Source organism: Ptiloglossa arizonensis, chromosome 3, assembly GCF_051014685.1.
Source record: "Ptiloglossa arizonensis isolate GNS036 chromosome 3, iyPtiAriz1_principal, whole genome shotgun sequence".
Taxonomy (NCBI): Eukaryota; Metazoa; Arthropoda; class Insecta; order Hymenoptera; family Colletidae; genus Ptiloglossa; species Ptiloglossa arizonensis.
Window position 1 is genome coordinate 2,439,448 of NC_135050.1, and position 23,295 is coordinate 2,462,742.

Genomic DNA, 23,295 nt, shown 5'->3' on the forward strand with positions numbered 1-23,295 from the left:
AATTTCGAAAGCACAAAAGTATTGTTACAAAAAATTAATTTATAAATATAATCAATGTAATTTATATATTTTATGTTATTTTATGGTTTTTATTTATATCATAATTTTGTTTACAATACAATTTACGTATTTAATTTACTGGTTGAACTACGAGCGTAGCATGTGATTGGCTATTTCGCTTGAACCCAGGCAATGTACACTGATTGGTCGAAAGTAGAAAGCACGTTTGTTCGTTCAATAACCGTCAATGCCAGAATTAAAATCACTATTGCATTACATAATAATCAAACAAAATAATAGTTGATTGTTTTAAATATATATTTGAGGCTATATTGCAGTACAACGATAAAAGATTGAGTCATTTCAAATTGATTTCTGAGGCAAGAATATTTGAACATGGCGTTGAGATTGATCCGCCGGCTGTCAATTGATTCGACCTTCAGCCATTTGAGCCATTTGGGAGCCACCGCCCGCTCGAGACGATCGTCTTTTGCATTGCTCGCACGAACATTTGCTGCTATTGCCGAGAAAATGGGTTTGCCGCGCGTTTTCTTTGATATGACTGCAAACGATAAGCCTGTGGGTCGGATCGTGATGGAGGTGAGTCTGACTTTTCCCAATTAAGGAATTTTTCATTTCTTAAACGCATTGTCGCTAAAATTCCGGCATGACTGGCCATCTTGGATTTTCTTGGAAGCCGGTTATGCGATTTGATTTCCGGCTTGAATTTTTCTCAAAACCGTTTTAATACGCATTTTTTAAATTACTAGAATACATACAGAAAATAAAATATTTTTATTATATAACGAGTAAGGTTTAACAAAAACATGCGGCTGGTTAGTTTGTATCATATTATCAACGCACTTGAATTCCTACTTAATCACAAAATTTTCCATTCACCGATTGCTGCTGACATGTTTGATTACGTATCCCCTACAGGTGAAAATTAAGGATGTAATTACAATATATGGTTCCTATTAGTTTTTGTAATGCCTTCAAAAGTATTATAATAAAATAAAATAGTACTATTATATATTTTTTGTGTACTTCCATTAAAAAAAGACAAAAAATATAAGTAATCTATGAATAAGTTAGAAATAAAATGTGGTGGGAAAAACTGATATTTATTTAGGCTTGAAAAGTTAAATACTGCATAATATAAATTTAGTTATTGGTAATTTGCGTGCACGCGTGTATGTATAATTATATTTATATACATATTGTATATATATATAAAATCTCTCTCTCTCTCTCTCTCTCTCTCTCTGTCTGTCTGTGTGTGGGCGCGCGCGTGTGTTATATAAATAGTAAATTGTCTGCTTCAGTAAGCATATTATATTCACATGATATGCTTTAAAAGATTCATTGTTTAAATTATATTTGATACATTCCATTAAATCAAACTATATTACATTTGTTGTCACAAGTTAAATTTGAATAAAGCAATTTCTATTTCAAGTGTAAAATGAACATAATTGATACAATTTTTTTCAAAGTACGTCATAATTCACATAATCAAGTAAATCTGAATAAATCCAAAGTGAATTTAAATGAAATAGTCTTCGATGTATAAATATGTTCGAGAAGATTATTCATGTTGACAATCGTTGTAGCATATTTATTTAAAATTATACCCAGTTTTGGTTCAATGTTTATTTTAGCCTTATATTTATTATCACAAAATATTCTACATATTCTGAACTGGGAAAGTATAAAAAATGAAAAAATATAATAATAAATAAAGTAGTTTTGATAGTTTCAATATTCAAAGAAATTTGAATTTTATTTTTTATGTTCTTACAATATATTTGAAATAGTATTGCATTAATCTTTACTTTAGTTTTTACCATTTCAAAATGATGAAAACATTTTCACTGCAATGAAGATAAAAATATTTGATACAAAAACATTAATATTTCATTTTGATTGTGGTAGATTGATAAATGAATCTATTTATTATTTTCTATTTGAAATTTTATCTTGCACTCTGTTTTGTACAAGAACAGAAAGATATACTCATTCAATTTTTAGTTGAGAAGTGATGTTGTTCCAAAGACGGCAGAAAATTTCCGTGCTCTTTGTACTGGAGAGAGAGGATTTGGATACAAAGGAAGCAGCTTCCATAGAGTGATTCCAACTTTCATGTGCCAAGGTGGTGATTTCACCAATCATAATGGCACTGGTGGAAAATCTATTTATGGCCCAAGATTTGATGATGAAAACTTTATCTTGAAGCACACAGAACCTGGTATTCTTTCTATGGCAAATGCTGGTCCAAATACTAATGGTAGCCAGTTCTTCATTACCAGTGGCAAGACTAGTTGGCTTGATGGCAAACATGTTGTATTTGGAAAAGTTGTTGAAGGAATGGATGTGTTTAAAAAAGTATGTGATTACTGCTTCATCTCGTACTTTTTATTTGTATTTATTTTGTTAAAATTAGATTTTATTCTTATTTCTTTTTGAAATTGTAAATAATTGTAAATTCGATCATTTTTTGACTATAATAATATATGTTTTAGATAACTGAAAGTATTGATAAATTTGCATTGTACACATCCATTGTGATGAAAAATTCAATATTTGTTTATTTTTTACTCTAGTTGGAGGCAATGGGATCTGAGAGCGGGAAAACATCAAAGAAGATTGTGGTAGCTGATTCTGGAGAACTGTAGATCGTTCAACTAGATACTGTAATAACTGCATTTTTATTTAGCTGTTGCATACAACTGTTGCTGTCTTTATTGTATGACTCATTCATTCCAGTCATTATCTTTTTTCTTCAATGCTCCCAATTTAATTCTCTACATAAAGAAATATACTTTTTCAAAATGAAAACAATAAATCACCTGCATTGTACTATTTTTGATTATAGATAATTGAGGTTCAAATACACTATGAGCTAGAATTCATAATCATCTTTTTTCAGAAACGATTATTCAATTTCATTTTCATTATTACTTATCTCTAATAAGTAACAACATCTCGTATACTGAAGTAAAATATGAGACAGTTAAAAAAATGTTAGATCTCCATTCTTCCATATAATATTCTTCTTTTAATGGTATTAAGTGGTATGGCACATTAAAATGTACATATATGAAAAGTGCATTTCATAAAATAATTGTTTGTGTGTATACTATTCAAATTTTAATATCTATTAAGAATAAAACTAATAAGCATTTGTGTTTCTAAAGTCCATAAGTAGTAAGTGTTACATAATTACTATGCAATGCATTTGCTGCAAGGTTTCAATATTTTGTCTTTCTTACTGTGCTTTTATATTTAGAACCATGAAAAAAAATGCTCATTATTTAGAGCACTATTCGTTTTATATGTATACACTTTTTTTTCCTCAGGGCAGGATAATTGATAACACCTGTTTAAGTAATTTGAATTATAATATCCGATAATGCCTCTAGATTATAATTCCATCTTATACTGATGTAACACGCCAACGTTGAACGAAGAATGTAATTGCAACGGGTTTCTATGAAATAAAATTGTTTTCAGAAGTTTTGTTGTCATTTGTCATACTTTACAACCAATATACTTATTTAATACGTTAATAACATTAATGTTTTATATCTTTCATCAAATGTCAACTGCACTTTAAACTAATATATTATGATTGTTTGATAATGCATTTTAAAGAAAGTGTACATGTTTATTTTAAAAAGGAAAATATAAAAATGTAATCTAATATGTTAATTTGTATACGTCTAAAGTTCGATAAACTGCATGGAGGAGACTGTACTGAAGTGAATTTAAAAAACATATTTAATCGTAAGTTAGAGAAAATTTAATAATTATGGAAATATATTTTAACCATTTTTTATTTCATATACATAATTTCATATTTGAATTTGTTCTTTTAATTTTACGACGATAAATTGATGCATAATAAGTTAATAAAAATACGCATTAGAATTGTATTATTATATATATTACTAATATATATGTTTACTAGTTTTTAAAAAAAACTATATAAATGCAAATATGCTGTAATCGTCTTCACCAATTAGCTTGGACGTGTAGTCGCTAGTGTTTATATACATAGATAATGCTTTATTCATATACATTCGTTCAAAGATTGTGCAAACAAAGCTTACCATATAACATGATCGAAACGACAGAAAATATATTCCCTAAGAAGACAAACATAATAGAATTTATATAAATTAATATTTGTATACATATAAATAGTATTATTTTAGTTCATTTTGAAAGTTCTAGCAATTATAACATTTTTGTATCAGAAATGATATCAAAAGTTAAAAAACCGTTTTATATTAAATGTTTCGTATTTCAATTCACATATTTGATTACTCGAAATCAAGAGTTGAATGAATTGCAATATAGTATGGACAAGTACTTTTGCCTCAAGTGTAACAAATTTTATGGTTGTTTACTTTTTTGAAAAATATTTGAAAATTATCATATTTTAGAAAATGTAGAAAGTGATAATTTTTTTACAAATTCATGTTATACTAGTGAAATTAGTTGAAATAATAATAATATTAAAATAATTTGGTGAAAATATTGTAGTTTGAATATTTACTACTTTCCACTCTAAACTATTTCCTTCGTTTAAGATTAATGCTTCGCAAAAGGCAATTCTGTATTTCTATCATCTGATTGGTCGGTGCAGTTAAATGATACGGTCAGTGTAGAAAAGGCGGTGCATTATTTGATGACGTAATTTTTATTCTAAGTTTATAGCGAATCATCTTTAGTTTGACATAGAACCACACTTGTGTCAATGTGTACATCTTATACACAAAATTTCGTTTCAAATATAAAGTGAAAATAGTGTTAATGATAAATAACAGTATTCTTTAGTTTATAAAAAGACTAAGTACTTTTCTAAATAATCTCTAATGGATGAAATTGAATATTTTTAAAGTTATTAAAAGAATAAAGTAATACTAATAAGACTCGTGAGATTTAATTAGCTCTTCCTTATCATTAAAAGAATGCCAGGGTAAGCACAATTATTTCTCTTGCGAAACATACTGTTATAGGATATCTCTTCCATCGTCAAAAATTGATTTACAGGTATATAAATTTAAATCCGTTATTATGAAGATATTTAAAATTTCCTTGAAATACATAATTGATATAAATATTATATATTTAAGTAATCCTGTATAATTTAATTTAATACAAAAAGACGAAACAGAAAATTTAGAATTAATAAACATAATGTATCATAAAATTAAGTAAGCATTTATATTTATCTAAAAACAGAACATAAGAGTGCATGAAATGTGTATTATGTACATATTTGAAAATGAATTAATAAATATTTAAATAATAAATTAAATTCATTAACTTGTAATGATGCTCGACTGAAATTTATTTACAGTTATCATGTTTATGATTGGTTCATTTTTATTTTGTATTATTGAGTTTCTCTAAAATCATAAATATTATTTATCTACAAAACTAAAACATAAGGATTGTATTAATTAAAACTACTGTAAAGTACATAATATTAATTTATTCATTATATAATTTATGAAATTGTTATAAAAATAGTTTAATATTTTATGGTATTATTCGATTTTGTTTATTGACTGTTACCAAAATTTAATATACATTATGAGTTTTCTTTAAAGCTAAAAATTATTATTAACAATATGAACTTTACCAAAGTGTTACAGAAATGTCTTTGGATCATATGTTTTGTTCTCGATGCAGAGATGGTTTTGTAGCTCATGAAAAAATTCTTAATTCACATGGAGAGTTATGGCATCCTCAATGTTTTGTGTAAGAATACTTAATTATGGCTTAATTTGACGAAATATTGCATATTTTAAATAAGTTTTAATTATGAAATATTCATTTTTTTATAAACAATTTTAAATTACATTTGTTTAATAAAATTAATTATTTCAACCTCTTTTTTTATTAGATGTGCACAATGTTTTCGTCCATTTCCAGATGGAATATTTTATGAATTTGAAGGATACAAGTATTGTGAGCACGATTTTCAAGTATTGTTTGCTCCTTGCTGTGAAAAATGTGGTAAGGTACTTTTAATTTAACTAAATATGATATTATATTTTAAAATTATGATACATATTGCGATATTACAAACATCTAATTTTTTGGAAATGATATTTAAACTTTTTTGTGCATAGGAGAATTTGTTATTGGTCGTGTAATAAAAGCAATGAATGCTAATTGGCATCCAGGATGTTTCCGTTGTGAAGAATGTAGTGGTGAATTGGCAGATGCAGGATTTATTAAATGTCAGGGTAGAGCTTTATGTCATACCTGCAACGCACGTGTAAAAGCTGGAGCACTTGGAAAATATATTTGTCATCAGTGCCAGTATATATTACAATTTTATTTGTACAATAAAATTTTTTGTATAACAAAGTTGTAGTACCATGTAAGATAATTTTACATATTACATGTATGTTTTCAGTGGAGTAATTGATGATAAACCTCTACGTTTTCGTGGTGAGCTTTATCATCCGTATCATTTTAATTGTTCAGCTTGCGGAGTAGAACTTAATTCTGATGCTCGAGAAGTGAATTCTAGACCAGGATATGCTGCCAATGAAATGGTATTTATGTGTTACTCTATTCTCAACATACAAAAAGATAGTTTTATTCTTAAATATAATGTTTGAAAATACATTAGCAATTAATATTTTTAGAATGAGTTATACTGTTTGAGATGTCATGATAAAATGGGAATTCCAATTTGTGGAGCATGCCGACGTCCAATAGAAGAACGTGTAGTAACTGCTTTGGGTAAACATTGGCATGTTGAACACTTTGTTTGTGCAAAATGTGAAAAACCATTCTTAGGTCATCGGCATTATGAAAAAAAGGGGTTAGCTTATTGTGAGACGCATTACCATCAACTCTTTGGAAATCTTTGTTTTGTATGCAATCAAGTAATTTCTGGTGATGGTATGTATATTATTGTGTTTAACGTATTACATTCAGAAAATTAATTTAATATAATATTTACTTTTGAAAATTATCTTGAGTATGGAAAAATAAAATCTGCAGTTGTTAAGATAGGATATTTTTATATATACTTTTTGGTATGAAGATAATTGAATAGTTTACTATGAATCCTTTAAACTGGAAATATTGAACAGTGAAATCCTTTTTCATGTATCTTTTGCCAGATTTAAAAAGAATAATATTATATCCTGTATATATTGTATTTTTCAGTTTTTACAGCTTTAAATAAAGCATGGTGTGTTCATCACTTCGCATGTGCGTTTTGTGATCAAAAAATGAATCAAAAAACCAAGTTCTTTGAATTTGATTTAAAACCAGCCTGCAAAAAGTGTTATGACAAATTTCCACAAGAATTGAAAAAACGTATGCGTCGTATGTACGATTTAAACCCTAAAAGAATACCAGCTTAAAGATATACTATTCTTGTGTACTTATAGAGATTATTGGAAATGAAGTAAAATAATTTTCAATGCTCGAATGTTATTAGGTTATTTGTTTATTATATATGTATTGTTATCCTCGTGTATTAATTGCTAATATTGTTTTATTTTAAGTCATATTTTTATTTTCTACTTCAAACTTGGTAATTAACTCTTGAACAATAGTTCTGGTGACTATTCAGATTTATAGTATCTTTTTTTATACACTTTTCAAAATAAGTTGATGAGGTATTATATTGATTTTGTTTTGATTCCTTGACAATTTCTTTTAATGATTGTAATATGTAAGAAAATATGAAAAACAATTCTACAATATTTGGTACTACACTTTAATACAAACAGAAAAAATAGATTTATGTAGTATAAGTAAACAATATTTATTGTAGTTTCTTAAAAAATATACATAGAATACTACTGTTTTTCCATGTTTAATGTGCATTACATATGTGTTCCTAACAATAATGGAATTCTCAAAATGTATAAATCGACAAAAATCTTTTAATTCGTCATACAATATAATTGACATAATGAAGTGATTTCGAAAATGTTACATTTCTACTTTATAAATCGTATTTGCTTTTGTACAATTTTCTAAATATCTAAATCATTAACATAAGAGCAAGAAATGCATTCATTTAAATGTGGTAAATCTACTGGTTTCCATATTTTATTCATTTATATGTTGTAAAATTTTTGATATTTTGTTTTGTATATAAAATAATAACATCAGTATTGATTAATAAGCAGATGAAAATAATACTTTACTATATGATTGTCTTCAGATTTTCCATTTAACGTAGAAGGTAGTGAAACATTGCAGAGAAAATATACCTCTACATATGTTTAAAAACAATTTGGTTTCTATTATTTAGTACAATTTTCTATAGCAAATGTCATAATTCCATAATTCTTTATCTCAGGTATGGCGTTACTACATGAGATGACTTCGTTCAACCAAAATTCGTCTTTTAGATAGCTGAACATATTACTTTCATTTGTTAATTTTTCTTTCCTCTCGAATATTGTAAAGTTTATATGACTCAAACACAACTTGTGTAAATCGAATAATTATTTAGAGATCTTTTTCCATTCTGTTCCATTAGCATAAACAGAAACATCAGCTGAACCCATGTTACATCTGTGTACCCTACACAAATATTGCATGTAAAGCAAGTTTAAGTATTGTAAGAAAGTTTGCTTGTGAACAACTTTTAGTATTAAACGGTTGAACGACAGAACAAACTCATCAGCCAAAGTGTCAATTGGTTAATGTGTTCACGGGCCAAGGTTTTCTAAACACGTTATAATGTTTTATTTATAATTAATATTTTAGTCGCTCTTTGATTGCTGCAAATGGTTTATGAACGTCCGACTTTTTTGAATACTAGTAGAAGATGCATTTTTTCTTGCTTTGACATAAATAATGGTTTAAATATTGTATTCGCAAAGCAGATATCGTCGCATAGGAGTAATGTACACATGCAAATAACATTTATTCTCTACACGACCTTTAAGGTGCCTTATTATTATAAACAAATTGTTTGAATACAATTATATACATAAATATGTATTTTTATGCCAACAATGTATATATTGAAAACCAAATAACAATGGACAGTCGTATTATAAAAAGCAGAATGAGATTTTAACAAGAAACAAAAAAAAAGCTGTTAATTTAATACATTATATTTATCATTGTTTATATTAATATTGTTAATAATAACCATGAAATAATTTTATTCTGAAAAAATTTCTTGTGTTATTCTTTAAGTACATTCTTTTGCAACTTTTAGTTACACAGTTTTACGTCTTCTAGTTATATCATTAATATGTTTTTATGGTAAAGATGTATGTATGTAATAATTAATTCAGTTACATTTTATATGTAATTGCATTAATTCAATGCCGTAACTGATATATGCAATATAACATGACTTAATATTAATACTTTGTTTTTTGTTATATATTATATATCTAATATTCTTTCTCTAAAGTTTTTTAATAGATTGTACTTCAATATATCATGTAAATTGTAATGCAGATATAGTAAGAGAAATAAACTATGCAAACAATGTGAGTATATCCTTTTGTACGCTACAAAGTTATTAAAAACTTTTGATATTTATGAATAAATTTCACTAAAGTTGAAAGAATATTTATAATACTTTTAAGTTCCTATGCTTGCCACTATGGTACAGATACTGTTGATTAGGATTCGCTCTACTATTTGAGTATACTTGCTTAAGCGATTTTTTCAAACTATACATTTATTTTTTTTCATAATTAGCTAATCATCTGTAACTATAATTTTGGTTACGACTGCTATATATGTGATTTATGAATCTACTAAATGTCATTCAAATCGGTGAGGATCAGTACTAACATCCAATAATAATACGAATATAACTTTAGTGTGTTTCGATAAATTCACGCGTATAATAAAATGTAAGAGTAAATTGATGTATTATCAATAAATTCATTTCGAATAATACGAGTAGCTTTCTTCTCCTGCCTTGCAGGATTTCAGAATAGTGATCTAGGAATAGTTGAAACTTGGAACATTTTATTAAGCTGTAAAAGTAGCTGAAGCTTGAAAATATTCTTACAATTACCTAGTTTCATATTGCTAAAACATTGTATGCTCCATCTGTGGGAATAAATTGAACTTATTATTTCAATATTTTCTAAGATTGAAAGGTTCGATAAAATCTCATATGATATATAGGAATTAATTTTCTACATTTACCAACTTTACCGACTTTAGTAGTGTAATTGAAGATAGTTCCTAGAATTACCTTTCTTAAATGAAGAGGTCACTCGACGGAAAAATCCACATACACCTTTCTGGATTCACCGAAGCTAACCAAAGTGCTGTGTTCACGGACACACTGCTTGCATTAATACATGGAATGGTAAGGGAATTTTCACGATTTGTTGTAAAGCCAACATAGATGCTTTGACCACTATTGGTAGCGAAGTTGTTGGAAAAAATTGCACGCAGCAAATAGTGGGTAAAATTCGGTGACGGAAAGAGAAATAATGTGTGTTATATTATATTGTTTGAGACCTGAGGTGGATATATTGGCTCGAGTGAATTTTGTCCAATTTAGTTCTTCGTTTAATATTACATTTAAAAAAGCGTATTAAATACATACGTATGTGTATCAATCGAAATTTATTAACATGGAATTGAGATATACTCTTGAACGCATACGACTGTACAGTTTATGAGCAGCCATATTGAATTTTAGTTTAAAAAAAGTTATAGTTGTCCAGATGGCAGTTAAAACATTTCCAAAAGTTAAGTAGATCTTCTAGTCTTAGATCATATGGTCCAAGGTTGTAGCTCCCTGAATTGAAGTTTAGTGACTTTCCCCTGAATTGACCAAAATCCATTTGAACCGTATGTATTCAGAATCCTTCCGAACACTCTCGTCCATAGAATATGGTCTTTTTTAACCACAATTTATCTTAATATTAAACAGATAATTCATTCAATAAAAACAAACATTTTTGCATAATTATTTAATAATAAGCGTTGATTGGTCGCTTCAGATCGATTTGCACCGATTATGATTTTTAATTTTATGGTTTGAAGAATCTATTTATTATAAGGAATTTTTAACTAGAGAGTTCCATTCGAAGAGCGCAATGACAATTGTTTATAGATAATGCTTTTTTGCATTATTACTATTTTTACACGATACATATCTTTTCAGAATTAACAGATCATATTAGTTGCACTACGCTTAAACGTAGTATTCAAAATGGCCGCTGTACATCGAGAAGCTATTCAAAAGCAAATTCAACAGGATTGGGCAAATCGAGAATATATTGAAGTTATAACTGGCAGCATCAAAAAGATAACCGATTTTCTTAATTCCTTCGGTAATTCGATTGAATTATTAAGTGAAACTTCTACACACGTAACATGTTATTTTCGATGTAGACATTTTGAATTTTTATAGATTGTTTGATAGAATATTTAGGATTTTCCTAGTAAAGTAAAAACAAGCAAAATTAAACAAAATTTTCAAATTTTTTAAGTAAATTTAATATTTGTAAAGTGCATTCTCCAAATTAACTAGAATGTAAAAGTAATTAAACTGTTTAAAAATAATTTGTACATATTTTACTTTCTTAGATATGTCCTGTAGATCAAGGATAGCTGTTCTTAATGAAAAACTTACTACCCTTGAAAGAAGAATTGAATATCTTGAAGCATGTGTAAGTTAGAAATTATAATTTAAGAGTTTAATGTGAATATAAAATGATAAACATTCAAATAGGTAATATCAATATACCAAAATATAAATATATAATATAGTTATAATTTATATATGTACAATTACTACTTCTACAGGTCACAAAAGGAGAGACATTAACATAAATTAAATATTGGTGAAACAACTATTTTTAGTACTTTAAGATTTTTATATTTAATGGAATTATATATCAATAAATACGAATTAAGAACAATAATTGTATATTCTATATTTTAATCCAGAATTCTATAATATTTTGAATGACTTGCTATGGTGTTCCTATTTTTATTAGACACTATTCTGAGGAAGAGCAATGGGTCTGGTCTTGATACCATGCATATCTTGGAAATCTTCTCTAAAACCCTTGTTTAAAAATGCCACGGAGCCTAGTATGACTGCTATTTGCACGGTAGTATGAAAACGCAATTTAAGCCATGATCGAATTATTTGAGTAGCAGCAAGTGCTGTAAAAAAGAACATCCATCTAAGATATACTATTAGTTTACTGAAAAATTAATTACATGAAACAACAAAATAATGTGTATTACAATATATACAAATTACTTAAGTTGCATGTAAAAAAACATGACATGGAATATTTTTTAGTAATTTTATATTGTGCATTGGTTATCTATTTTAGATATTCTTAATAATTTTACACATGTTACATATTCATTGTTCCTATCTACATAAGTAAATAACATTCAAACATCTCATGAAATGATAAAATTTTCATAATAATAAATATTCTATCTCCTTTTGTAAACAATATGCTTCACTGCCCGTGCAATGTAACTACATTATTTAAATTTAATAAAACCATGAAATTAATTGTATGAGAGATAGTTCTAAATTTTGCAGACTGCCAAATCAAAAGTATTCTGACCCAAATATGGATCAATGAACAATGAACATTTTAATCATCTAATACTACGTATTAAGTATATATTTACATACCACCCATAACATGATTCAATGGGTCGTTTTTTCCTCTGATTCGTGTTGATATTAATGTAACAGTTGGAAAAATAAAACCCATACCATTAATTGGTATTGTCCAAAATAATAAACGTTTGCAAGCACTTGATAATGTTGTACATTGTGACTGTATGAATATATCATGACCAGAAACCATTATGCTAAATGGTACAGTAAATTTGAGACAACTTCCAATTTTTCCTACAGGATCCTGTCCTTCTGGTTTAGCTGTATATTTATAATTTTTTAGCCACATAGTTAACGAATCTAAAACAGACATAAGTAATAAAATTGACAAAATATATGATTGTGTGTTATCATTGATATAGAGTTGGGAAACTTTCAATAATTCATTAGAATTTGTTAAGTCAAAAAAAGAAGCATCGAAATGTTCAAACATTGAAAGATATAAAATTTATATGTAATTTTTGTTAAAATGTAAATGTTTCATTTATTGGATTTTTAAAACATTTTTAACAAAAAATCACATGTAATGTTCCAAATAAATTTTGTCAATAAAAGAATAGTACTCTGATGTAACAATATTCTGTAAATGTACTGAACATTTATTTCATTACAATACAATTTAATTAAATATGAATTAAATACGAATTAAATACGATTAAATATGAATGCAAATACAATATAATCAGTCTTTATACGAAACAAACTAAATATTGATATAAATATAATATATACTATAGATGTATAATACACAGAATTTTAAATTTGTGAAACGAAGTATTATTTGTTTGACACCTATATAACCTGAGAATACTTCACAGTTATATAACTTTAACCAATTTCACTATAGATTTGTAACTAAGTTGCCCGATTTATCCCATTTAGAACTTTGATATATTTTCCCATAAATGTACGATATAACATATCAATTAATAACAGAACAATTTTTTCATCGTTGAAAGTTCGTATTTCACACACATACAGGTATCAAATTATTCTTAAAATATTACGCTATGTACACGTAGAAAATTTTAAGTTAGAGAATCGTTTTCTACTATACGCAAATATTTTCGCCGTCAAAATCTGTCATCTACTAGCATAGCACGGAAGTTACGTTTCATCTTAGTTTTGCTAGATGTCACTTAATTGACTCACAAGGATAGGACCTAATTCTTGACGTCGATTTTTTGATCGAATTTCGTTTAGTGCTAGGATTTGAAAAACTAAATTAATATACCCAGTTTCAGAGGCAGACGGCTTATAGTTTATGAAATATTTATTTTTAAATGTAGAACTAATGTTTATTTAAAAAAATGTAAATTTAATAAAATGTAACCACACTTGTCAGAACTGAACATAGCGAAGTTGGACAATACAATGGTTGAAAGTTTGATCGTCTTGTTGAACTTTTTTTCTATAGAAATTTTTTAATCCTTTTTTCATCATACACTAATATATATGTCATACTTGACTTACCTTAAAATACATTTTTTTTAATAAAACGTAATAAAAAATTTGACACGTTGAATGAAACAATTTGGTAAATGTCATTATTATGCGTATCTAATCAAAGATCGCAATCTATATTTTATTGTGTTTCAATCATTCTACAATAGTTTCTATTAGATAAATATTAACTTTTTATTTTGTATGAATTAGTTATGTTTATTTAGTTTTTTAATTACTATGCTGTTTTTCTGAATATGTGTAAATACATTTGGACTATAGAAAATACTTATATATGTATTTGATAAGTATTGTACGAAAGTTTGACGTATAAATTACTTTGATAGACAAAAAATGATAAAAAAATTGTTTTTAATTTTTTTTAAGTACGACCCACCAAAATAAAAAATATGAACAAAGTTGAGGATGATTGTTATAGATATTTACTTTAAATGTACAATCGTAGTTTCGTGATTGCTTCAATACAAAATTCGCATTTTGTACAAATGAAATTTTTAATTTAAAAATTTGAGAAAGTTCCTTAATACGTACATTTGTAATGCTAGTAAAATGGAATTTAAGTACAAATGTTATTTTTGCCCTTTAATATTCTGTAAGTCGAGATAAGACACAGAGACTCTCCTTCTTTCTATAGAAACTGAGTATATACTTATTTCTTTAAATAAGCTAAATTTAGCAATTTGAATATATTTCTTCAATTACGTATAACAAGTTTTACAAATAAAACTGAAATACTCAGATTCTTTATATGTTAACAAAAATTCAAAATTCCGGACAAATTAGTCACGTGTTATGTAGTATTTTGCCATCTTGCGGTGAGGGAATGTCACTAAAGCCTACTTACAAGTGAATGTTTGTGCACAGGACAAATCTGTTATTTTTGTAGGTACATGTGTTTGGAATAAAGTAGATTTTTTCAACAATTGTAGTACTTTTCATACTGTTCATTTGATTTCTTAATATCATAATGACACTTATTATCTACGATTTTGAAGCAATTTACTTATATTACATAGCAAATTATTGTATATAACGATAAGGAGGGATTCGCCATTTTTACATACATACGTATTTTTAATTGCGTGTCATGTAATATCAGTTTTACACGTTTTATTTCAATTGAATATGTAAATAAATGCTTATTGATCGCGATTAACTGTGTTTGTATAAATTTATCCACTTATTACTTTAATGCACATCAAATGTAATTTGGTTATCTTAATTTTATAAATGCAAATTATTTTATTTTGAAGGAATTTTAAATAAATTCAATTAAATTTTGGTGTGATTTTATTTATCGGAGAGAAATTATTTTTGTTTTAAATTTTATTATTGATAACTGTTGTCGCAGTTTCTTATGCTGTGTCTATTGTTCCTTTATTTTTTCTTTGTACGAATAGATACAACGCAATTACTAAATAGTAGATGATTGAAAAGTTCCCACACAATGTTGGGATGGGTTTAAAGCTCGAAAATAAGTAAAATATTATGCAAGTTTTATTTATTAAAATAATTTATGTAAATGGGTAAAAAATTGACTAAATCGTTTTTTGTTAGTTTCTATTTTACAAAAATGTATGTAATGTATTATTTGGAATTTATATTCTCAAATGAACTTTTAATGGGTTTTCATACGAATAGATTTACGAGTAGTCTTTATAGTAGTAGCCACTGAAACTTAAATTTTTATCAGGTATATACCTATTCCATGCCAAGCTTGTTATGACTCTGGGAAGATGCTGTTTTTTGTCAATAGTTCGCTATACATCCGAATTATCTAAAAAACGGTGCAGTCAGAATCGTGGCGCGAAATCACATTTACTTCAAGGTGCTTCCTTATCATTTGGTGTGCATCGACCAGGCAGGTAGTGCAATCAAATATAAATTTATGTAATTTTTGTGTTAATCTATTTCATTAGAAGAGAATTCGTTGTATCTTGTTTATTTTAACGTATAACTTAATTTCTTTTAAAAAATAATATATAAAAGTGTTTTACCAGTTTAATATTTAAATACACTATTTTTCTTTATCCAACTAGTGAAATTTATTTAAGATATATGAATATTTGAGCTGTATATAGTAGATTTGTTTAAAAAGCAAGCTGGTCTTGGATATTTAATTTTTTATTTTGCATGAAAATATTTCTAAAAATATTTTCTTCCTTGTTTTGCAAAATGGTTATTATTTACTGAAATAATAATTTTAAGTTGTTATTTAATTTTACTTTAATTGGAAATCTTTTTTTATAATTTTTATATCCATCATACTTATAAAAATCCACACGAAATTCCAAAGTATGTAAACAACTGAATAAACAATTTTAATTTCATAGAATAGGTGAAAAGTCATTGACTTTTCTGTCGTTCTCAGCAAATATGGCTTCAACAAGTAATTCAAAAAACAAACAAGACGAGGTAAAGAATCGACTTGCTTTAGAAAAATCCCCTTATTTGCAAGAACATGCTACAAATCCAGTAGATTGGTATCCATGGTGCGATGAAGCCTTGAAAAGAGCAAAGAATGAGGATAAATTGATTTTTTTATCTGTTGGATACTCTACATGCCACTGGTGTCATGTTATGGAAAAAGAATCATTTAAAAATAAGGAAATTGCTGAAATAATGAATAAGAATTTTATTAACATAAAAGTAGACAGGGAAGAAAGACCAGATATTGATAGGATATATATGACTTTTATACAGGTAACTACACAATTATGCTATACTCTAAATAAATACAGTGTATGAAACCATTTTTTGGTCAAACTTTGGCAGCAAATTGTATGGTTAATATTACACTTTGAACGGTCCTTTGTAAAAAGTTTATTACAAGAATATGAAATGAAAAGGGAGCAATAATGTAGCTTGTCGATAGTAAAGTATTTAACAAGAATAGGTTGACAATATGTTTCTTATTTGTTGGTCTACATTGTATTCTCTATGTTTGAATTAATTCAGTGTTACTATTAATTATTAAATTGTAAGCAGTAATACGTAGTTGGTAATGGCTTACTTTGAGTTGCATTGTAATTATAAACTAATAATTACAAATTAGTGAAATAATTATATGTAAATTGCAACACAATATGTTATATGACAAATTCAATAATGTGCTGGTGCCACACTTGTATCTTTAAAGGCAAATAACATTTTGAAATGCAAATTAAGATACAATGTTTTCTTTGTATTTCACATTTTTTTCATAAATTTTTAACAATTTTTAGAAATATAATTATATATTTTAAATCTTATTTTTAGCTGTAAAATATGTTGTCAAAGTGTGATTGAAAAATTGTCAAACATCCTGTATTAGAGATGATAGTAATTACTAAGTAGCTACAAATTGAGAATTATTACTTAACAAAGGCAATGACTGGTCATGGTGGATGGCCAATGAGTGTATTTCTTACTCCTGATTTAAAACCTATAGTTGGAGGGACATATTTTCCTCCAGAAGACACACATAGACAAGCTGGATTTAAAACTATCTTACTCAATATTGCCCAAAAGGTACAGCCATTTTTATTTGTTGATAATAATGTAGAAAGGAATAGGAATATATAATTTAATGAGCGATTTTCATATTTCAGTTATTTCTTAAAAATAAAAAATAATAAATTGATTCCTATAAGTATATTATGTGCATATTATGTTTAAAATATATTAATTTACTTCCAACTGAAAATGTGCATATTGTAATTATATTATGATCAATATTTCATTAAGATGTAAATTTTGTGTTTTATGTTTTGTAGTGGAAACAACTTAGAACCAAAATGGTAGAATCTGGCTCTCATAATCTTGAAATGTTACAAAATATTTCTGAGATTCCATATGCAACAAAGGTGAGACAATGAATGGTAAATTTTTGAATTTTTTTAATATTTTGTTTTTTGGTAATAAAGTTATATCTATTATTGCTTGGAAATTTTTTTTATGTAGATACATGAAGTACCTTCGTTGGAGTGTAGCACTTTGTGTATTCAACAACTTACAAATGAATTTGAACCCAAATTTGGTGGATTTGGTTCAACGCATATGCAGTCCCCTAAATTTCCACGACCAGTGAATTTTAATTTTTTGTTTTATATGTATATGCGTCAACCCAATGAAGAGCTTGCTCAACATTGTTTGCATATGTGTACATATACTTTGAGAAAAATGTCCTACGGTGGCATTCATGATCACATAGGTCAGGTAAGAATTTTAATTTTAAATTGAAATATAACATTTATTTAATTAATAAAGTCCATCACTGTCTAAAAGCAGCTGTGAAAATCTTTAATTTTTAATTTTAATTTGCGACATATATAATTAATAACATAATATTCATTTTTAATTAGGGTTTTTCGAGGTATGCAACCGATGGTGAATGGCATGTTCCTCATTTTGAAAAGATGTTATATGATCAGGGTCAATTAATGCAATCCTATGCAGATGCATATCTTGCAACGAAAGATGTTCTTTTTGCTGAAATGATTGATGATATAGCTACATATGTAATAAGAGATCTACGTCACAAGGTATAATGCTTTTCTGCTTTTTAAAGATTGCAACTATTTTTGTTTGTGTATATAGTATATTATTTTCTCTTTACCAACAAACCAAAATCTGTAATACAATATGTCGTTGATCGTAGAGAGGATGAAGTAAATTGTAAGTGTATAGTTTGAAAAAGTTTATTTCAATGTCATAGAGATATATAAAATTTTCCTTGTTTCTTAATTCAAGTAAGTTTATGGTTTGTTTTAGTTTTAATCAATTTTCTATATTCCTTCTTACTATTTCCAAATTACGTGTTTTAATATATAAGTTATTAATATTATTCATATTTTCTAAGAATATATTACACAAGAAAAGTTATTATTTTATACTCTTTGTTTAATTATTAATCATAATAGATGTTTCTTTCATAATCTTAGATATTTTCTCTGAAATGGATCCACAAATAGGGTTAAAATATTGAATTATGTTATGCCCTTGGTAATCAAGCTCTCTGTCATCTACTTTCTTTCTTGTCACTGTATAATGTTCATCTTATTTATTTTAGGAAGGGGGCTTTTATAGCGCTGAGGATGCAGACTCGTACCCGACACATGATGCATGTGCAAAAAAGGAGGGTGCGTTTTACGTGTGGACTGCTACAGAAGTTAAGTCGCTTTTAGATAGAGAGATTTCTGATAAGAAAAATGTTAAATTGTCCGATATTTTTTGCCACCACTTCAACGTAAAAGAGTTGGGAAATGTAAAAAAGTATCAAGTATGTTATACACATATTTACAAAATAGCAAGATTACACAGACCATTTAAAGAAAAGGTTCAGAATTTAGAAGGTGCATATTAATCATCAAGTAAATAATATCTAATTAATATAGGTGAAAAATGAACCATATCAGAGTAGAAGTCACTTTTCAGTTTTGATAATACAAATGACTTATCTTCTTTTGTTCTTTACATGCTGTGTATAAACAAATTGTTCTTCTTTCATTTTCATACATGTTTTGCATCTTCTTATCACGGAATTGCATACTCTTCTAAAAATTCTGTTTTTGTTAAAATAAGGTATAACACATTGACTGCCATGTTATGCATATATGTATGTATGACATTAGACCTGAGAAAAGTTTATTCGAAATGAAGATAAGAAATAACTGTTTGAAATAATATTCAGTTCTTTATTTGCCACAACATTATTTAAAAATAATCAAAGTTTGGAATTATGTAAAATAGTATTTTGTATAATGTTACTTCAACAGTGCCAAGGTCTTGTGCGACATTGATGTTTCGGTTACTGTGATTTTATTTTCGAAGGCATGGTAAACAAAAACGAATAGTGCTATATAAAAATCCAACGATTGCTTGAAATAAAAGTGTTGCCTCTGCAAAATGTCTTGCTTAAATTGATAAAAATAAAGATATCGGATTACAATTATAATATATGAAGTGATTTAAAGTAGTGTTCATGGAAAGTTTTATGAGATTTGCTTAGCAATCATTGCAATATAAAACACATTACTACTAAAATACATTACACTCTAATATTACAATATAAAATTGTAATAAAATAATAATAATTATCAATTGCAATATTAATTATATTTAGTTATTTCATAATGTAACAACATTATTTTCAATGTTAAACATGCAAACAAGTTACTGACATGAAAACCATACATTATTTTGAACTTCAACAAAAATAATCGTTTAATGTACATCATAATGTTTTTTATTCAGTTTTGCAAGTATTGAAGCACTCTAAATTCTAAACCGTTTTTTTTTTAACACTACGGAAGGTGATAAATTTGTTTGCTTTTAGGATCCTCACGGAGAATTAACAGGAAAGAATGTACTGATGGTGTACAATGGAATTGAAGAAACCGCTAAACAGTTTAATTTAACTAATGAAGAAACGAAAATGTATTTGAACGAAGCACGTTCCATTTTATACAAAGCTAGGTCGGTAAGACCGCGACCTCACTTGGATGATAAAATTATTACGGCATGGAACGGTAAACGGTTATAAATAACGTTTTTTGTTACATGGCTGTATACGATTTTGAATTTTTCGAATCTTTACGTCAATAACGATCTTGTTTCTAGGTCTTATGATAAGTGGTTTGGCACGTGGAGGAGCGGCAGTTGGTAATAAGCAATATATCGAATATGCGGCAGATGCGGCGAAATTTATCGAACGTTATCTCTTCGATGAAACTAAAGATGTCCTACTTCGTAGTTGTTACCGCAGCGATAATGACGTAATTACACAAACGTGGGTATAACATTATTATTTCGAGAATTATGTAATATAACGCAACACTCTTAATATCACATTTTTAGGACCGTGCCTATATTCGGTTTTCTAGACGATTATGCGTTCGTAGTAAAAGGATTATTAGATTTGTACGAAGCTAGTTTAGAAGAACAATGGCTAGAATTTGCCGAAAAATTGCACGATATTCAAGATAAACTCTTTTGGGACAAAACGAACGGCGGATATTTTTCAACAACGTTGGAGGATCCCGCTGTAATTCTTCGACTTAAGGAGGGTATGCTTAAGTACTTTTGCGATAATTTTAGCTCGACGTTTAAAATTCTCATAGTTTTGTACGGTATATGTGATAGTTGCGGTCACGTTGAGCTATGAAATCAAGGAAACTCACATTCCGTAGTAACGTCGAGCGTGTCCAAATATTTATAGCACGGTCTGTTCAGTGTTTCATTACGTCCAGCCATTAAGTCCATCAGGCTGTGGTAGTTTTGCTCGTGGCTTTGATATTAGGTTAAAACTTGAATGAAAGAGAAAGATATGCTATGTATCTTGAGAAGATTTATAACCTTATGTGCAGCCCACGACGGAGCAGATCCATCCGGCAACTCGATTGCCGCTGAAAATCTCCTGAAACTGGCAGATTACTTGGGTCGTAGTGAACTCAAGGATAGAGCCACGCGTCTTTTCGGAGCATTTAGACATTTGCTGATACAAAGGCCCGTCGCGCATCCACAACTAGTATTGGCGCTTGTTCGCTATCACGATGATGCAACACAGGTGCGTGTGAACTTTCGAAGGCGGTAGGTATTCTCGGAAGCTTGATAAATTCAGAACACGAGCGCGTGTAAATTTTGTTTTCTAGATTTATATAACTGGAAAACGGGGCGCAAAGGGTACCGACGATCTACTTCGCGTCGTGTACGAACGTTTGATACCTGGACGGATTCTTTTCTTAGCCGATCACGATGAATCGAGTAGCGTATTATTCCGTAGAAACGAACATCTCAGCAAGATGAAGCCTTTGGATGGTCAAGCAACGGCTTATGTTTGTCGGCATCATACATGTTCTTTGCCCGTTACTGATCCTAGACGACTAGAAACGTTGCTAGATGAGCAGCAATAGAGAAACATTTTACCAAATAATAATTTAAGTTTATAGACGTTTAAACTATTCCATGACTCTTCTTATGTTTGTCGAGAAACGTCGGATGTTACGTTGCAATAGGAAAATAATATTATTGTTATGCGTTTTAGCGTGCCCCGCAGGCATTTACATGTATCGTAAAATGCAATAAATTTGACCAACTTATATGCATCCTGCATTGTACAATAAAAAATTGATCGTTATCTCAGAATCGAAGGAAGTAAATAATACTTGTTACATGCGATTGTAAATACTTGATTTTTTGTTTAATAAAGCGAAGCTGTTGAAATATGAATTATTTATTTCAAGCTGGTTATCGTAATCCAAACAAGGCGTGCAATAACGTATTATGCTCGACTGTTTTGAAAACACTTGACATTTTATTTCCGCCAACCACGCGAGTCCATTTAGGTCTATGGTAGAACACATTTATAATATCGAATAAACGCGACCGTTTTTGAATTGTGCCAGCATAATCTATCCTTGGGTATTGGTTTTTGATCATCGACAGACTTTTGTCGAGAGCGATGTAGTGCGGTGCCTACCGCAAAATCTCGTGTCGAATTCCAACCGAAAATAGACGCAGTATATAAACCACTAGAGGAAAAGAGAGGATAAAAGAGTGGGTGAGAGAAGAAAGTGGGAAGGAAGCCGGAACGAAGAACTCCCGAATCTTGGTTTTAGGAATTTTAACCTGTATACTTGTGAAATTTTTCGTAGAGTTTTAAACCGGGCAAGACATTTTCGATGTTTCTTGTTCGTAGCTGGACCTCAACGGACCGCGCGAGTGAATATAATTTGCAATCGACTGTGTCTTTGGCAGGTCGTTATATTTAACGACTGGTAAGAGCTTGAAATCACGATCGTGTCGTATACGGTATCGAATAAACCCGTCACCTTGAAAGGAGAAGATAAGAAAGCACGTCTGGCACTTTGTTGGCAATAAAAATGAAAATGACAAGATCTCGAGGAGCTCTAGAAGCAGCTTCTTGGTTGCTTGTTTTTCTTCTTGTCTGCTTGTGGTTATCTTTTCCCTTTTCCTTCGGTTCGAGCGTTACGTGTAAAGATGTGCCGAATGAACGAATGAACGAATGAACGAATGAACGAAGAATCGAACGTACGAACGAACGAACGAACGAACGAACGAATGAACGAACGAAGGGGGTAAAGTAATGAGGAGGAGGAGGAGGAAGAGGAAGAGGAAGAGGAAGAGGAAGAGGAAGAGGACGAGGAAAGTAGAGTAGGAGGATCTTCAGATCTTCTCGAGGGAGGATGCAG

General features: G+C 28.6%; 5 protein-coding genes across 17 annotated transcripts; 4 read left to right on the top strand and 1 right to left on the bottom strand.

The window, feature by feature from the left end:
- The first annotated feature begins 301 nt into the window (after positions 1 to 301).
- Positions 302 to 3,515, top strand: LOC143145030 (peptidyl-prolyl cis-trans isomerase). The gene is made up of 3 exons (XM_076308016.1): positions 302 to 600; positions 2,032 to 2,385; positions 2,604 to 3,515. The coding sequence occupies exons 1-3, from the start codon at positions 397 to 399 to the stop codon at positions 2,673 to 2,675; spliced, it is 630 nt and encodes a 209-aa protein (XP_076164131.1). The 5' UTR covers positions 302 to 396; the 3' UTR covers positions 2,676 to 3,515.
- A 1,235-nt stretch (positions 3,516 to 4,750) lies between these two features.
- On the top strand, positions 4,751 to 7,698 carry Stck (LIM zinc finger domain containing stck). Of its 2 annotated transcripts, none has more exons than XM_076308014.1 (7): positions 4,751 to 4,984; positions 5,659 to 5,772; positions 5,918 to 6,030; positions 6,147 to 6,339; positions 6,437 to 6,578; positions 6,672 to 6,930; positions 7,201 to 7,698. In XM_076308014.1, exons 1-7 carry the CDS (start codon positions 4,977 to 4,979, stop codon positions 7,398 to 7,400), a joined length of 1,029 nt encoding a protein of 342 aa, XP_076164129.1. In that variant the 5' UTR covers positions 4,751 to 4,976; the 3' UTR covers positions 7,401 to 7,698. The 2 variants fall into 2 exon arrangements, with proteins under 2 accessions (XP_076164129.1, XP_076164130.1); XM_076308015.1 differs by having other exon boundaries at positions 4,751 to 5,058; positions 7,201 to 7,697.
- Positions 7,699 to 10,207: 2,509 nt separating this feature from the next.
- Positions 10,208 to 11,912, top strand: Hspc300 (haematopoietic stem/progenitor cell protein 300). 2 transcript variants are annotated; one of them, XM_076306449.1, is made up of 4 exons: positions 10,208 to 10,342; positions 11,150 to 11,318; positions 11,575 to 11,657; positions 11,794 to 11,912. In XM_076306449.1, exons 2-4 carry the CDS (start codon positions 11,198 to 11,200, stop codon positions 11,818 to 11,820), a joined length of 231 nt encoding a protein of 76 aa, XP_076162564.1. In that variant the 5' UTR covers positions 10,208 to 10,342; positions 11,150 to 11,197; the 3' UTR covers positions 11,821 to 11,912. The 2 variants fall into 2 exon arrangements, with proteins under 2 accessions (XP_076162564.1, XP_076162565.1); XM_076306450.1 differs by lacking the exon at positions 10,208 to 10,342 and adding an exon at positions 10,724 to 10,833.
- Positions 11,894 to 13,758, bottom strand: LOC143144229 (uncharacterized). Of its 6 annotated transcripts, none has more exons than XM_076306444.1 (3): positions 13,648 to 13,758; positions 12,653 to 12,940; positions 11,894 to 12,159 (listed from the first exon to the last, which is right to left on the bottom strand). In XM_076306444.1, the coding sequence occupies exons 2-3, from the start codon at positions 12,927 to 12,929 to the stop codon at positions 11,984 to 11,986; spliced, it is 453 nt and encodes a 150-aa protein (XP_076162559.1). In that variant the 5' UTR covers positions 12,930 to 12,940; positions 13,648 to 13,758; the 3' UTR covers positions 11,894 to 11,983. The 6 variants fall into 6 exon arrangements, with proteins under 6 accessions (XP_076162559.1, XP_076162563.1, XP_076162558.1 ...); XM_076306448.1 differs by having other exon boundaries at positions 13,657 to 13,751; XM_076306443.1 differs by having other exon boundaries at positions 13,620 to 13,749.
- Positions 13,759 to 14,928: 1,170 nt separating this feature from the next.
- LOC143144713 (spermatogenesis-associated protein 20) lies at positions 14,929 to 22,312 on the top strand. 6 transcript variants are annotated; one of them, XM_076307407.1, is made up of 13 exons: positions 14,929 to 14,986; positions 15,798 to 15,969; positions 16,438 to 16,807; positions 17,471 to 17,614; positions 17,860 to 17,949; positions 18,047 to 18,301; positions 18,448 to 18,627; positions 19,155 to 19,364; positions 20,421 to 20,613; positions 20,705 to 20,873; positions 20,942 to 21,150; positions 21,451 to 21,650; positions 21,736 to 22,312. In XM_076307407.1, exons 2-13 carry the CDS (start codon positions 15,827 to 15,829, stop codon positions 21,994 to 21,996), a joined length of 2,424 nt encoding a protein of 807 aa, XP_076163522.1. In that variant the 5' UTR covers positions 14,929 to 14,986; positions 15,798 to 15,826; the 3' UTR covers positions 21,997 to 22,312. The 6 variants fall into 6 exon arrangements, with proteins under 6 accessions (XP_076163522.1, XP_076163523.1, XP_076163524.1 ...); XM_076307408.1 differs by having other exon boundaries at positions 14,941 to 14,990; XM_076307409.1 differs by lacking the exon at positions 14,929 to 14,986 and adding an exon at positions 15,120 to 15,264.
- The last annotated feature ends 983 nt before the right edge of the window (positions 22,313 to 23,295 follow it).